General features: G+C 43.0%; 1 protein-coding gene across 3 annotated transcripts in view; it reads right to left on the bottom strand.

Annotated features, from left to right (window-relative positions):
* Positions 1 to 7,905: 7,905 nt before the first annotated feature.
* The window catches only part of SLC8A2 (solute carrier family 8 member A2), a 275,491-nt gene continuing 265,527 nt past the window's right edge, over positions 7,906 to 17,869 (bottom strand). For all 3 annotated transcript variants that reach the window (XM_068250582.1, XM_068250580.1, XM_068250581.1), the window contains one exon: positions 7,906 to 16,218. In XM_068250582.1, the coding sequence (XP_068106683.1) occupies positions 15,842 to 16,218 (377 nt within the window). In that variant the 3' untranslated portion in view covers positions 7,906 to 15,841. The remainder of the gene's footprint in view (positions 16,219 to 17,869) is intronic.

The raw sequence follows: 17,869 nt of genomic DNA on the forward strand, positions 1-17,869 counted from the left end.
CAACCATTAAGAGTTCTGGCTCCCACAGAGTGGTTAGACACTTCTACTCAATTAGTCACCCTCATTAAGGACACCTGTCTTAACTAGTCACCTGTATAAAACACACCTGTCCACAGAATCAATCAATCAAGTAGACTCCAAACTCTCCAACATGGGAAAGACCAAAGAGCTGTCCAAGGATGTCAGAGACAAAATTGTAGACCTGCACAAGGCTGGAATGGGCTACAAAACCATTAGCAAGAAGCTGGGAGAGAAGGTGACAACTGTTGGTGCGATTGTTCGAAAATGGAAGGAGCACAAAATGACCATCAATCGACCTCGCTCTGGGGCTCCACGCAAGATCTCACCTCGTGGGGTGTCAATGGTTCTGAGAAAGGTGAAAAAGCATCCTAGAACTACACAGGAGGAGTTAGTGGCCTCAATTCACTAAGCTTTATCAAACACTTTATCAAACGTTTGATAATTTACCTCATGGGTAAAATCTCATTTTGAATTCACTTAGGTGTTATAGGTTGATTGAATGTTTTATCGATGAAACATTCGATAAGTATATAACACCTTAGTGAATTCAAAATTAAATTTTACCCATGAGGTAAATTATCAAACGTTTGATAAAGTGTTTGATAAAGCTTAGTGAATTGAGGCCAGTGAATGACCTCAAATTAGCAGGGACCACAGTCACCAAGAAAACCATTGGAAACACATTACACCGCAATGGATTAAAATCATGCAGGGCTCGCAAGGTCCCCCTGCTCAAGAAGGCACATGTGCAGGCCCGTCTTAAGTTTGCCAATGAACACCTGAATGATTCTGTGAGTGACTGGGAGAAGGTGCTGTGGTCTGATGAGACCAAAATAGAGCTCTTTGGCATTAACTCAACTCGCTGTGTTTGGAGGAAGAAAAATGCTGCCTATGACCCCCAAAACACCGTCCCCACCGTCAAGCATGGGGGTGGAAACATTTTGCTTTAGGGGTGTTTTTCTGCTAAGGGCACAGGACAACTTAATCGCATTAACGGGAAAATGGACGGAGCCATGTATCGTGAAATCCTGAACGACAACCTCCTTCCCTCTGCCAGGAAACTGAAAATGGGTCGTGGATGGGTGTTCCAGCACGACAATGACCCAAAACATACAGCAAAGGCAACAAAGGAGTGGCTCAAGAAGAAGCACATTAAGGTCATGGAGTGGCCTAGTCAGTCTCCGGACCTTAATCCAATAGAAGACCTATGGAGGGAGCTCAAGCTCAGAGTTGCACAGAGACAGCCTCGAAACCTTAGGGATTTAGAGATGATCTGCAAAGAGGAGTGGACCAACATTCCTCCTAAAATGTGTGCAAACTTGGTCATCAATTACAAGAAACGTTTGACCTCTGTGCTTGCAAACAAGGGTTTTTCCACTAAGTATTAAGTCTTTTATTGTTAGAGGGTGCAAAAACTTACTTCACTCAATGAAATGCAAATCAGTTGCTATCTTTTATTTAAGGTTATTTTTTCGATTTTCCTTTTGATGTGCTATCTGCCACTGTTAAAATAAACCTACCATTGAAATGATACTTGTCATTGGACAAACTTACAAAATCAGTGAGGGGTCAAATAATTATTTTCTCCACTGTATGTTAACTGGTCTGTTTTAGTTATACTGAACTGTACATTCTACACAGTCCAATCTAGGTCATCCACAGGACACTGTTTATCTTGTTTCCCTCCCTCTAATGTGTAGAAGAGGCCTTTTGTACTTCTACAACTAGAACATACAGTAAATCGGGAGTGCAAGGCATAGGACAGTCCATGCAGGTAATGCCAGCACATGGCCGTTTGTAGGCACAGGCAAACCAGGCAGAAGCCTAAGGGGACACCTACAGGAGGGGTACCATGAAGCTATGCTTAGCACACGGTGCCTTCTGGAATTCTTATACACAAGATCCATTAAAGCAGACTTTAACTCAGAACTTTCTCTAAAAGATAGAAATGATATAAATCCTTCAATAAATGCAAGGGGCTTGATTCACAAGAGTGCTAACTGTTATCACGGGCGTTTTCGCGCGAATTTTTGCATTGCGCGTGATCGCGAATTTTTGCGCGAAACGATAACGTTTTCGCGCGCAAATGCAAATTTTACAGCAAAATCGATAACGTTTCCGCGTGAAAATTCGCGAGCGCGCGCAATGCAAAAATTCGCGCGAAAATGCCCGTGCTAACAGTTAGCACTCTTTTGTGAATCAAGCCCAATGTGTCTACTTCCTGCTTTTATGGAAGCAAACATAGGGTTAAGGGCTCATTCACACTAGAGGCGTTTTGTTTTTTTAATTTTCAAGCGCAGGGGATTTGTGCAAATCGCCCTAAAAGTACTTACACTATGCTTTCCAATGAGATGGTTCTCATTGGGGCGTTCCGTTTGCTTGCCGCTGACAGAAGCGCTGCATGTACCATTTTCAGGGCGATTTGCCCTGAATGGAAGGTATAGGAAAATCGAAAAGCACTTGAAAAAGCGCTTTGTATAACGATTTCCCCGGCGCTTTAATGAATAAATACATTGTATTTATTCATTTCCGGGAGCAAAGTAATCACTTCCTGACTGACATCAGGAAGGGATTTAAATAATTGCTCTGCTAAAGCGCTTACAAAAGCGATTATAACACGCAGAGCAGAGCAATTAGAAAAAGAATCACTCACAGTGCGAGAGCAACGCAATGTGAACAAGGCCTAAATCATGTTTTTACAAATTAGCTGCTTTGCCAAGATTCCTGAGCTGACACACCTGAGCGATCAAATTACACTTGTGATTAGTCACAGATGAGGGGGAATTAGACTAGGCTAAACTCTAAGGGCTGGAACCCACAAGAGCGTTTTTTTGAGCATTTTGGCAGCGCTGCGATACGCTAGCGTTTTGCCAAAACGCTCAGCTGATGTTAATGGATGGGGCAACTTCCACAGGAGCGTTTGCGTTTCCCAGAAACGCAAACGCAGGACATGCAGCATTTTGGGAGCGTTAGCGCTTCAATGTAAAGTATTGAAACGCTAGCAGAAACGCTCAGCAAAACCTAAACTGAGCGGTTCTGCTAGCGTTTTGCGGTTCAGCACACTGTAACAAAATGAAAAATAATTCACAGGACCAATCAGGATAAAAACGCAAAACGCAAAACGCTAGGCACCCGCTGGGGAAAAAAATACAATGTTGCAAAACACAACCCAAAACGCGCATGAATCCGCTTGCAAACCGCTCAGACAAAACGCTAGCGGTTGCGGTTTGCGTTTGCGGTTTTCAGTGGGTTCCAGGCCTCAGGGTGCATTTCTCTTTTTTCCTTCTGTCCTGTGCAAGAGTTCAGGTCCACTTGAAGAAAGGAAGTAATGGTAACTTTAACACCTAAATGGAAACTGCTGATTAGCATAACAAAATAAGGCCTGAATAGATTAAACATGATTGCAGGCACTGTTAAAGGGGAACTAAAGAGAGAGGTATATGGAGGCTGCCATGTTTATTTCCTTTTAACCAATACCAGTTGCCTGGCAGCCCTGCTGATCCTCTGCCTCTAATACTATTAGCCATAGCCCCTGAACAAGCATGCAGCAGATCAGGTGTTTCAGACTTTAAAGTCAGATCTGACAAGACTAGCTGCATGCTTGTTTCTGGTGTTATTCAGATACTACTGCAGAGAAATAGACCAGCAGGGCTGCCAGGCAACTGGTATTGTGTAACAGGAAATAAATATGGCAGCCTCCGTATACCTCTTACTTCAGTTCCTCTTTAACGTGTATCTTTAAAAAACAAAACTTATGAATCCCACTTTTAAACCAGATTAGGTTAACAGAAAACTTAGGCTCTGTACACACATACAATTCTAATCTGCAGATGACTGGCCAATTTTACCACTGCCATGTAGTATGAGGGCGGATTGTGAATTACTATGAATAGACTGTGTAGGTATGCTCTCATACTACATGGAAGTGGTCAAATTGGCCTGAGCACTGTACTAACCGCGCAGGAGATTTGGGCGCAGCTGGCGCCACCATAGGCTGTAATAGGAATTACAGCTATAGTGGCACACAGTGAGTAACTTTGGCGCCGTCAGAAGACGGAGCTGAAGTTACTTTTAAAACACAATAATTCGGCCTCCAGCAATAGCTGGAAGCCGAATTACATCATTCCCCCACTATCCATGGCGGCCTGGAGGGGAATAGTAATTAACACCGCCGGGACTTGTGCAGCAGCAGGATCAGCCATATACTGGCTGTATCCTGCGCCCAAGTCTACCGGCAGCGATTTCATATGTATGCAAATTGGCCAATCATCTGCACATAAAAATTTGATGGGTGTATGGATGGACCTTATGCCTTCACTCCACAAGATGCATTCCCTCTCTTTACTACTAAATGGGAGGAATGGATGTCGCATTCCATAGTGTAGACACTGATCTAGCTCAGGCAGTTTGCCTTTCTGTGACAGCTTTCCTTCTACCTAGCAATCTGGAGTAGTGAGCACATGAATACTGAAAGTGGTTTAGTCTACCTACTAACCAGTGGCATAACTAAGGAGCATGGGGCCCCAGTGCAAGTTTTACATGAGACCCCAAACACTCTATTGATGTGGAGCCTTAAAACCTACTAAGGACAGCTGCAGTGTCAGACAGGGGAAATCAGAGTTAGGCCAGAGACTCACTAGCAGCACTTTTTTAAGCGCTTGTTATTTGTAGAGCTCTAGCCAGGGTCAAATTTACCATAAGGCACTGTAGGCACATGCCTACATGCGCCTGATGATTCGAAGGTTGCTCACTCTCCTTCCCAAGTGCCTCCGTCTCTCCTTCCCTAGGCAGAGTCGTAATGAGAGTGTAAATGAGAGGTTACTCACCCTGCTCTCTGCATTCCACTGACGAGATCTCCCTTCAGTCAGGGGCACCACTAGCTACTTAATACTTGGGGGAATCTCTACCTACTTATTATTAAGGGTTCTTCTAATACTGCTACTAAGGAGCACCTGTAGCTACCTATGATAGGCAAGGGAAGTAGGTGAGAGGTTAAAGCTGGGCCAGCCAGCACACTTGCAGTGCAGTTCGGCAGGGTTTGTAGGTTCAAGGAGTGTGAAGTCTAAGGTGCCAGGACATCTGTGCCTATAGGCTCCTGTGAGGTAAATCCGGGCTGGCTCTAGCTAATGTAATGCTATGAGGGATTTAAAATAAAGAAAAAGTCACATCCCTCTAGTGGGATCACACACACAGCATTACATTAGCAAGAGCTTTTCAAATCACACACTTAGAAAAGCGATGCTAGTGGGTTCCAGCCAGGCCTAAGGAACCAGTTTGTTAAGGATTACTACTGTTCAATACACATATAGAGGTGGTCATTACTAGCATAGCACCAATGCAAAGCTAATAAGTTGGATGAAGGAGCGCCCCTAGTGGGCCTCTCTAGTCCAGACGGCCTCCGGTACGGTTGCTTCCTCTGCATCCCCTATTGCTATGCCACTGCTACTAATCTTTGATGACTGTTTTTGTTTGGTTTTACTTTTGAACTAGTAGCAAAAACCATCAACCTTCCCTTTTGAATATCTGATTAGTCATAACTGTTTTTCTTCGATGTTGATTGCTGCCTTTTGTACTATTTCATTACTTGATTGTTAAAACATGAATTATAATTCTCAATAAAACGTAAATAAAAATAAAAAAAAGCTTCAGGTGTACTTTAACAGCCTTAACACACACACTTAGGGCTCTTGCACACTGCACGCGATTCCGATTCAGATTCCGCTTTTTAATCAGTTTTTACATCCGATTCAGATTCCGATTTGGAGTGTGCAGGGAGCAAACTGCAAATCAGAATCTGAATCGGATGTGAAAACCGATTAAAAAACGGAATCTGAATCGGAATCGCGTGCAGTGTGCAAGAGGCCTAATTTCTACATTTCTTGAACTTGGACGACAGTTAGGGCTCTTACACACCAACTGCGTCATGTTACAGCACTGGTAAAGAAAAAAAGTTGCACCGCAAAGGTCCCAAAAAGTCACATGCGGACAACACACAGCTGATCAATTTTGGGTGGCAATTTCGCCGCTATATATTGGCATGTGCCCCTGAAAAGGCTATTCTAAGTTGCGGTAGCATTTGTGCGTCGAGACGCACATTGAAACCTAATGCACAGCAAAGCATTGGGTCGCAATTTGATGCATCGCAGCACAGTAGGTGTGACTGCAATTAGAAAAAAAATCACATCGCTATAGCAAAAAAGTTGCATTGCGTTAGTGCAGCCATTCAACACATTTGTTACTGGGAATATAGGGGTTGATTTGCAAAGACTGGAGTACAACAGAGAAAATATTTGGTCCCCATCAAAGCGCTTGCATTCACATGTCTGCACTGTAATGGATCACCTCATCCAAAAGGCTCATTCTACAGTGTGTTTCTGGGTAACGTTTGTGTTTACCAGCATGTTACCATAGCTGTCTTAATGCTATGAAAAGTAATGTGCAGAGTGTGCTTTGCATTACGCCTGCATTGCAGTGTGGGTGTTTTGCAATTCACATTGTAGTTAAAGGGGAACTGAAGAGAGAGGTATATGGAGGCTGTCATGTTTATTTCCTTTTAATCAATACCAGTTGCCTGGCAGCCCTGCTGGTCTATTTCTCTGCAGTAGTATCTGATTAAAACCAGAAACAAGCATGCAGCTAGTCTTGTCAGATTAGACTTATAAGTCTGAAACACTGAAACACCTGATCTGCTGCATGCTTGTTTAGGGGCTATGGCTAATAGTATTAGAGGCAGAGGATCAGCAGTGCTGCCAGGCAACTGGTATTGTCTAAAAGGAAATAAACATGACAGCCTCCATATACCTCTCTCTTCAGTTCCCCTTTAAGAATTGCTTTTTAATATATCCTAGGCTACCTTGATTTATTAAAGATACCTCTCAGTGTGGGTGCTGCACATGGCACAAAATAACTAATTAAATAGCCCTTCAGCAACCCCAATATGTACAGATATGACCCATTTGAGGGTTGCAATCTTTTGTCACTTAATAACAGACCTTTTCTTTTTAACACCCAGTCCAAGGTTTTCTAGCCTTAGTAGACCAACCTTACACTGAATGTATAGAGTTTGGAGTGCCTTCCGTACTTGAACTTTAGCCATGGCATTGCTTGTCATTAGCCAATAGGGATGACCTGGCAATAAGTAAGATGCAATTTTGCCTGCAGCAAAACTGAACCTGCATATTGTTGGGTTTGGGCCGCAGCAGAGAAGGTTAATTCTCCTATATTGACGTCTCCTGCCGATGTACTGCACATCGATCTCCATCTTTCCTGCTTCCGGTTGTGAAGGTGAAAGTATCGGGAAGATGGGGAGCAGTGTGCAGTGCAGCAGCAGGACGCTGTAACATAGGCGAGTTAGCCCTCTCTGCTGCAGCTCCCGCCCACTAACCCGCAGATTCAGCTTCATTTAACTGAATCTCGCTCATCCTTATTAGCCAATCTCTTGTAGCATCAATGGTTTCCAACATTTAAAGCCCTATTTTCCTGATTATTAAATAGGCGTATACCTAGCAGACATTAACAATGAAACGGGGTGGCAGAGGGGGACTTAAACTGTTAGGTAAAGACATGAAGGAAACAAATAAAACAGCTGAAAAGGATAACATGGTGAAGTGGGACACAAGAATGGTGTGAAGTAATTTAAACACCCTTAAAGGCATAAAAAGACCATTTGGTCTGCAGAGATAGCAATAGTGGCACTGTGAAGAATAAGTAATGCCAGACGATAGTAGAAACAGTTCAGAGAGACACAGAATGACATGGTCAGGTACAAAGACGTACATTTAAGGAGATAGCTAGCATAACATATAAAACAGCCACACAAGGAACCCCCCAGTACAAAGAACAGTAATAGCTCTTAAAGTCCAAAGTGTCTTCATCTGGTGTAGGGTTTTGCAACTAATTTTTAAAATCTTTAAATAGTTTTTCTTTTATTTGGTAAGCATATAAACAGGAAATATGCATTAGTTTTTAACCCAACAATATTTAGCAAATTGGGGCCTGGTCCTTGTAGTGTGCTCTTTGAAGTTTGCCCAGTACTGCACACAAAAAAGTCCTGCTAAACCAGGTTCCTTAATGTCCCAACTGGTTGATAGATTACCATATATTGTGCCTTCTGAAGATCATCGCAGAGATGTGTCCGAAGCAAAGTTTGAATGGAGAACGGATCAAGGTCATCTTGAGAACAGTCATTAGACTTACCATGCAGACTCTACATCTCGTTCCCAGCATTGGCTCAGTCTTCTCCAGTCTCAGAGCTACTGACAATAGTTTAATGTCCGGTCTGAGACCAATCAGGAGAGCACCCAATCCTGAAGGGCTTTTCAGAGTTTATTTTCATACCATAAATAAAACGTAGCCCCGTTCAGAAGTTAATGTCCATCATAAGCGAGAATGAAGATGTTTGACTTGGACCTGGAAGACATGCATCTTGGCTGATGGAGTTGTGTGGACTTAAAAGCTGCAAAATGCCAGATATTTCTAATATATCAATATGAACAACGGGTTTGGCTGGATGTTCTAATGAAATGAATTTATTTTTATTGATTACCCAACACTTCCTAGATAGCCTAGTTTCAAAAATGTCTGTACATCTACAAGTTGATAGTCATGCACAGCAAGTCTCTTAAATAGGTCAAGACCAACTAAGATGATGAAAAGCACCTTCTTTGCAATTGCGAGATCTCAGGAAAGAACTGTCTGGGGCACTACGGCCAGGAGCTCACGGTAACCCATCTTGTTGGCTAATCCTGTGCTGACCATGCTGGGCATTAATAGGAGGTATAGGACAAAGTACTTTTTGTGCCTTCTAACGCTATATAATAATCGGGCACCCATCCCGATTGGGCAGTGACATGCAGCAGCCTCTACCCCCAAAACTGTAAAAAGTAAAATTAGGGGCTGGCAAATGGCTTTATCCTGATTGGCTTGGGAATCCCAGGGGCGTGAATTGGTGACTAATATCCAGCACGCCAGTTTGACATTACTAATGAGCTGTATCAAAGGGCAGTGGAAGCTGAAAATTCATTAGTTCAGTAATACCATCTATGCACACAAGGAAGGCCTACTGTTTACCACTTTCTTAAATTACACTAATTAGACTCTAACCCTTCCATTATTTGGTGACACTGGCAGAAAGGTTGTGAGATGTGGAATCTGTTCCTCCTACCACAATGTGAGCTACGAAAAAGAGTCTGTACTGCTCAGTGCACATAGAAACAGAAAGAGCTCTATCTCACGAAATCTTCCCATCTTACTATATAGTGAGAAAGGGAATAATACTTAAGTCAATTCAGTCTGTTTAGCTTTGTACAACCTACAAATCCCTACATATCTATAAAGAATATCTGCTGGTTTTAAACCTTTAGTAGAGTTTGCTTTGCCTGCTGTTGTCTAGAAGTGTAGATATCCAGGTCACCTAGGTCAGGGCTGTCCAACTGTATGTACAGGGACCATTTTTTGTGTCAGTACCCCTCCTCTGGCAGGCCCACCTCTGGTTTGCACTTGGCACCGCCCCCCAAAGCCAGGACATTGGTGCTCTGCCACTTTCAGCCGAAAAATGCTAGACACACCCCCTGACCATCAAGTTAGACAGCACTGACCTAGGAGTTGGGGAGCAAGTAGGGATAAGCAGGTGCTGACGGGGAACTCCACCCAAAAATGATATTTCAATTTTGATAACCCTAACCGAGGTTCAACTTCAGCTGCCGCGACATAGGTTATTCCCGAAAACATAATTAACAGATACCAAGTCCATGCAGCCTACACCGATACGTTTGAGGACACTGGACACTTCTGATAAGATGACCCTAACTGAATGTATAATTGTCAGAGAGTCTCTTTTAGGACTAATGTACATGGTTATTTATTTTCACTTTTGAATGGGGTTTCGATGAGTTTCTATGGAACGGGGTTAATTTACATTTATAATGTATTTGGTGTTGGCTTTACTGTGCTTTGCACTTTTCCAAATGCAGCCTGTCCTATTTTTCTGTGCTTAGAGGCAGGTCCTGACTAGGAGGCTGAATGACTGATACTAAATGAGTCATAAATGGATGGCATTTGCAATGCATCTGTGATGCATTAGAATAAACATTAGTGTGCACAGAGCCTTCTAGGGGGACATGCTGTATACATGAACAGAGTTGAGAAACTGAGTGTTCATCACTCCTATTTTAGTGCAGTGTTTCTCAGTGTTATTATCTACCCTTTATTAATCACTACATTGGCCAAATATCCTTTACTGTAGGTAATGCCATCTTAAGTACCCCTTGACACATATATACAGTATGTTTGTTGGAAGTTCTCCATAACTGTACACAATTGGTTTTCAAACATTCATAGATGTTTTTATTTATCTATAAATACTTACTCAGACTTGTTTATACTTTGTATCATTTTCTTTAAAATCTCAAAAGTTCCTATAATGGAGTGACTATGTCAAGTTCAAGTATGCTCTGAATTCAGCTAAAGCCACCCTGGGGTATACATACCATGTTTTGAGAATCTAGGTTCTAGTAGATTTTTTGTAAGAGTAACGGCTTGATTCACACCATGCCAGAGTGGCAGTGCCCGGCCCAACCACGAACAGATACCTGCCATTCTATGACAACACATCCACTGTCCAATAAAAAAGTGCATGTCAAGTTTGAATATTGCAGAAACAAACCTGGGCATGGTGGAGAGGTGTGAACATATCCATATTTTCCCATAGGAAGGCAAGTGGTTGGTCCAATGCAGTCCCTTCTAGGTGGCTGTCCTATTGTGAACTATCCCTCACAAGGGAGTATTGCTGGGAGCAGTGTTGGGGATCTGATGTCACCATCCACGGCATAGACCCGTCCTAGTGTGAACCCAGCCTAAGTGATGCAGAAGACTAATATACTATTCAGTTCAGAACTAATACATTGTTTTGAATGTCCCTACCAAAAATCAATAGGGCCACATTTCCTGTGTTGGAATGACAATAAGAGTAATTTTTTTGGGAGGTCTTTACTCTCTATTGTCTTATGATGACCAAAGAAACCCCTACAATAAGACAATCCTAATATATGAGAACAACAGATAGGCACTCAGCTCAGTAACATAGAAGTGCCCATTACTGGTACAAATTTTAGTAAACAACTTATTTTCGATAAGATTAATCCAATTAAATAGTATGAAAACAAAGAAGCTGGTGGGCTCAATCAATCCTGAACGATCACATAATCAATCAGGTTCTTAAACAGGATCTCCATCCTAAAATAGAACACGTTGTTTATTTTGGCGTTCAATAAATTAAATCTTTAACCTCTGTATCAAGGTGAGACTGTTCCTTACTAATACTTTCATTACGGTTTATTGCAGGGAGGGTAGTAGGCGCCCAGGGGCAGTAATATTGCGCTGTGGCAAAATATATGCTGATGCACATGAGTGGCCACGGTATAGGCACTCAGGGCTGATGCAGCAATTTTGAAGCCTCACCACTTTTACTCGACCTGATGAAGTGGTTTTCACCGTGAAACACGTTGTCTTTTGTGCACAATACAGTTGAATCTTTTAGAGAATATCATACTGTTGGAATGACTTCTTGAAGGTAAGATTTTCTTAACACATATATATTTCGCCACACTGCAATCTTACTACACCTGAGTGCCTCCTACCCTCCTTGCAATTTTGAAGAGTGATACCTCGCTGAGAAGAAGTCACTTTTAATGGCCCCACCTAGAGTCAGACTGCACCCCCTTTTTTTGGAGCAGCGACCACCACACCTGATCAACAAGGCCAAGTGGGGACAGTACTTCCCCACATGTCCTCATGAGTGGTTGCTCTTTTTGGGCAACCCAGGCTTGTAAGTATAATATTATGCATTACTGTTGTTAACTCGATATCAAACTTGAATATGCAAGATTGGGCTTCTGGTGTCCCTGTGTGTTTTTTCGTTTCTCTGCAAGTTCCTACTCATTATGGTTTATTAATAACTCATACTGGGACGCCTTCTCCCACCCTGTATATTTCTTACAAATTAGTTGTCGTGGCCAACTTAGTGAGTTTGCTCAGTGCAGGGAGCAGCCGTTGGTCTATGAGGTTTCCCGCTGGATCTCCTGGACTGTCCGTTATTGGACACCGGTAGTCCAAATGCAATATTGAAGGAAAAGAATGGGCACAAGAATCGCTGCTAAGCCTTTAATAATAAACGATAGCACAGGCCCAGTTGGTGGGGATCTCCTCCAAAAGTTGCATCGTGAGAGGCATACAATCCTGTGTAAGAACCAGAGTGAGAAGCAGGGAAGCCGGTCTAGCGTATTGCGCTGTAGTAAGTGCAAAATAATTGTCATGGAAGGGGTTACCTCAGGATTCACAATACCTGAAATAACAACAGGTATAACGAAGGAAAGTCAGTTACAGCTCATCAGTTTCAGTGTGGTAGATTCCGGATGCATGTGTGTTAGTTACTAAGCGGTTGAATTTTGCTGTCACCCAGAGCTTCAATTGATTTCAGTTTGAGGTAGACCTCTATAAAGAATCTGTATTGTTAAAATCGCACAAAAGTAAACATACCAGTGCGTTAGGGGACATCTCCTATTACCCTCTGTCACAATTTCGCAGCTCCCCGCCGCATTAAAAGTGGTTAAAAACAGTTTTAAAAAGTTTGTTTGTAAACAAACAAAATGGCCACCAAAACAGGAAGTAGGTTGATGTGCAGTATGTCCACACATAGAAAATACATTTATACACAAGCAGGCTGTATACACCCTTCCTTTTGTATCTCAAGAGATCATTTGTGTGTTTCTTTCCCCCTGCAGCTATCTTCCACTGAAGTGTCAGGCTGTTTCTTCCTGCAGAGTGCAGACAGCTCTGCCTGTATGTAATTCTTCAGTATGTGAAAGCCCAGCCAGCTCAGAGGAGGATTTATCCAGCTTGTAAAAGATAATAGAGCAGAGAGAAGTTGCACTAATCTAAATAACACACAGGCAGTGTGCAGAGAGGGGCCTGGAGGGGGGAGATGCATCACAGAACAACAACACTGAAGAACTTGGCAGCCTTCCAGACACAGGCTGACAAGTCTGACAAGAGAGAGATAAGCTGATTTATTACAGAGATGGTGATAGTAGAACGTGCTGCAGTAAGCCAGAGCACATTAGAATAGATTTTGGAACTTGTAGGATGGAAGAAAACCGGATTCAATTTTTGTTACGGAGTCTCTTTAAAGAGAATCTGTATTGTTAAAATCGCACAAAAGTAAACATACCAGTGCGTTAGGGGACATCTCCTATTACCCTCTGTCACAATTTCGCCGCTCCTCGCCGCATTAAAAGTGGTTAAAAACAGTTTTAAAAAGTTTGTTTATAAACAAACAAAATGGCCACCAAAACAGGAAGTAGGTTGATGTACAGTATGTCCACACATAGAAAATACATTCATACACAAGCAGGCTGTATACAGCCTTCCTTTTGAATCTCAAGAGATAATTTGTGTGTTTCTTTCCCCCTGCAGCTATCTTCCACTGAAGTGTCAGGCTGTTTCTTCCTGCAGAGTGCAGACAGCTCTGCCTGTATGTAATTCCTCAGTATGTGAAAGCCCAGCCAGCTCAGAGGAGGATTTATCCAGCTTGTAAAAGATAATAGAGCAGAGAGAAGCTGCACTAATCTAAATAACACACAGGCAGTGTGCAGAGAGGGGCCTGGAGGGGGGAGATGCATCACAGAACAACAACACTGAAGAACTTGGCAGCCTTCCAGACACAGGCTGACAAGTCTGACAAGAGAGAGATAAGCTGATTTATTACAGAGATGGTGATAGTAGAACGTGCTGCAGTAAGCCAGAGCACATTAGAATAGATTTTGGAACTTGTAGGATGGAAGAAAACCGGATTCAATTTTTGTTACGGAGTCTCTTTAAAGAGAATCTGTATTGTTAAAATCGCACAAAAGTAAACATACCAGTGCGTTAGGGGACATCTCCTATTACCCTCTGTCACAATTTCGCCGCTCCTCGCCGCATTAAAAGTGGTTAAAAACAGTTTTAAAAAGTTTGTTTATAAACAAACAAAATGGCCACCAAAACAGGAAGTAGGTTGATGTACAGTATGTCCACACATAGAAAATACATTCATACACAAGCAGGCTGTATACAGCCTTCCTTTTGAATCTCAAGAGATAATTTGTGTGTTTCTTTCCCCCTGCAGCTATCTTCCACTGAAGTGTCAGGCTGTTTCTTCCTGCAGAGTGCAGACAGCTCTGCCTGTATGTAATTCCTCAGTATGTGAAAGCCCAGCCAGCTCAGAGGAGGATTTATCCAGCTTGTAAAAGATAAGAGAGAAGCTGTCCTAATCTAAATAATACACAGGCAGTGTGCATAGAGGGGCCTGGAAGGGGGAGTTCATAGCAGAACCACAACACTGAAGAACTTGGCAGCCTTCCAGACACAGGCTGACAAGTCTGACAAGAGAGAGATAAGTTGATTTATTACAGAGATGGTGATAGTAGAACGTGCTGCAGTAAGCCAGAACACATTAGAATAGCTTTTGGAACTTGTAGGATGATAAAAAACAGGATGCAATTTTTGTTACGGAGTCTCTTTAAGGAAAATAAATATGTTTAGATATCATGAAATGATGACGGAAGATTCCAGTGAGAATACTGATCCAATTGGCTCTTTGGGACAAAGAGATGGACGCATTCAAATTTTTGGAAGGGCTGTGGGAAGTTGGATGTGTTGACCTCTTGGTCATTTATTAATAAAGGCTTAGCAGCTATTTCTGTGCACACTATTTTTATTCAATTTTTGCAACTACAAAATGTTGTCAGTTTTAAGTATTCAGTGTTGTCAGTGGAAGGTTAGTGGTTAACAGTCAAACCTAGGGATCATGGGAAATATAGTCCCAGATGAAGAGGCAGTTGGTACGCAAAAGTACATCAGTTCTCCCAGCAGCCCATCCGCGGCAATACTGTTGCCTCCATCCTCACTTTTGAATCACTACCCAAAAACTTACATGTATTTGTGGTTGGTGTGCAAGCTTCTTATATCTGTAGGGGACATTGGCGACAATATACCCTTATTAGTATGTCCAATTCCCACCCTACTATTACAGCCATTACAACAGTAATGTTGGGAGGATGATCCACTATGCAAAATAAACATTCTGTGACTTTTTGCTAGTGAGTTCATTGTGGTCCTGTGGGAGGTAATGGAGACACACTACAGAGAACAAATCTACCCAAATGTTTCTCTAAAACATAACGGGGTGATGGTTAGCGATACGAGCCACTGATAACCCTCCAAAAATGAAATATTATCTTTGGGTGGAACTGGACTTTAGTTCCCCTTCAGTAAAGGGCCTGAATATAGAATAAACCCCAAGGAAATAGCAGCAGGCTACGAAAAAAACATAGTTACTCCATGCTGATCAAGCACAAAGATCACTAGTAACCTCAGCTCACACAATCAGCATGAGAGAGTTCCTCTGTGTTACCACAAGCTGTCAGTAATGTGTGCTGCCAGCAGGGACATTTCTAGCAGCAGAAGTCCTTGCGTCTTCCTCTAAGCCTGTGAAGTTTTATCTTTCCCTATTTTAGTCATCTTGATTTACAGGGTCACAGCAATACCCTTTCACCCCATTTTTTTTTATGCAAATTGTGCTACTTGTCTAAAATGGATGTGGGATGGAAAATAGATAAGACCAGAATGAAAAAACAAAATACAAAAATAAATAAATTATCCCCATTTTTTGCCCTTGACTTTACCCTAATGGAACATCTCACATCCTAAGTGAGAGTCAGCCCATGGAATGTTTGAGTTCTTGGAGAGAGAGAGAGAGAGACCCTCGTTGCATTGTCAACGACCCTTAGAAGCCCTTGATATGGCAGTAGGCTTCCAAGCTTGAGAACAAGATGTAGAGGAGCCACAGCCCTACAAAAAGCATGGCAGTGAGGGTCTTGGAGAGGCGCGACCCTCCTAGCTCGCCGCCTATATGGGGTCTACGGCGGTACAGGAGGACACCGATGCTGATGAACGCAAAGATGGTAAAGAGTGTGACTGAGAAGGCCAAAGTGCCGGCATTCACTATAAAGTCTTTGCCTTGGATGGCCCAGTAGATGGCAGCCACAGACCAGGCCACCCCGATGCCCAGGAAGACATTCACAGCATTGCTGCCTGTCACATTGCCGATGCAAGCGTCTGCATACTGGTCCTGTTGTGCAGCCACCTTGCTGGCAAAAGTGTCTAAAAAAGAAGAATAAAGACGTAGGTGGAGAGTTAATTCCAGAAGTGACACGATAAGATAAACATAAGTACATGCAGTACGACCACGACTAAAAATATCGTCTTATGCTAGGTACAAGAAAAATCAAAATGATTAAAAGTTTACGCACATAATGTTAACATTTGTCAGCTGTTTGCCTATATGAGGGCCCGTTTCCACTATCACGAATTCCCATGCGCTGCCCGCATGCGAATTCGCATAGCCAGTACAAGTGGATGGGACTGTTTCCACTTGTCCGTTTAACTGAACGTTTTTCTGTGCAGAAAAAATCTGCACGCTAGGGCCCTCAGAATTCGCCTGCGTGTGGAATGCAGGCGAATCGCACGCAATGTATTTAATAGGGAAATCGCATGCGTTTTCCCCATGCGTTTTTTGCCGCGAATTCGCATGCGATTTCGCATAGGTACCCATGTTAATTCACACAGGTAGTGACATGGTTAAAATCGCATCACCCTAACCTATGCGAAATCGCGGCAAAAAACACATGCGGAATCGCACCCGCATGCGATTTGCCTGCGGTGATTCGCCGGCGATTCCGCAACGCTATAGTGGAAACGGGCCCTAAGCTTTGTTCAACAGCACTTACTTCAGAATAGTTTGAGACTGGGCAAGTAAGGCCTAGTGCACACCGAGCGGTTTTTGGAGCGATCCGCCGGCCGCATCCGCCTGGAAAAACGCTTGGCTAATGTATTGCAATGGGATGGTGCACACCGGCGGTTTGAGGTTTTTGCCAAGAAGGATTTCAGAAGCGTTTCGTCCTCAATGTAAAGTATAGGAAAAACGCAAACCGCTCTGAAAAACGCTACTTCAGAGCGGTTTGCCAGGCATTTTTGTTACAGAAGCTGTTCAGTAACAGCTTTTACTGTAACAATATGTGTAATCTGCTACACAAAAACGCACCCAAAACCGCTAGGTATGTTTAGAAAACCTCTCTAAACATACCTAGAATCGCTCTGAAATCAGCTCCCAAAACCGCTAGCGTATTGCGGATCTGCTAGCGGTTTTGGTGTGCACCGGGCCTAAGGCCTGGTGCACACCAGAGGAGTTTTTCTGAGCGTTTTGAGTTTTTAAATCTGCTGCTAATGTTATCCTATGTGTCTGTGAACACTGGAGCAATGAGGTTTTGTAAAAAACCCCATAGCATTAGGCCCAGTGCACACCAAAACCGCTAGCAGATCCGCAATACGTTAGCGGTTTTGGGAGCTGATTTCAGAGCGATTCTAGGTATGTTTAGAGAGGTTTTCTAAACATACCTAGCTGTTTTGCGTGCGTTTTTGTGTAGCAGATTACACATATTGTTACAGTAAAAGCTGTTACAGAACAGCTACTGTAACAAAAATGCCTGGCAAACCGCTCTGAACTAGCGTTTTTCAGAGCGGTTTGCGGTTTTCCTATACTTTACATTGAGGACGAAACGCTTCCGAAAACCGCAAACGCGCAGCAGGAGGCGCGTTTGCGGCTTGGCAAAAACGCAAACCGCCGGTGTGCACCATCCCATTGCAATGCATTAGACAAGCGTTTTTAGAGGCGGATGCGGCCGGCGGATCGCTCCAAAAACCGCTCGGTGTGCACTGGGCCTTACATTGGGAAGAGCTTTTAGAGGTTTCAAAA

This window comes from Hyperolius riggenbachi, chromosome 8 (genome assembly GCF_040937935.1).
Source record: "Hyperolius riggenbachi isolate aHypRig1 chromosome 8, aHypRig1.pri, whole genome shotgun sequence".
In the NCBI taxonomy this organism is placed as follows: Eukaryota; Metazoa; Chordata; class Amphibia; order Anura; family Hyperoliidae; genus Hyperolius; species Hyperolius riggenbachi.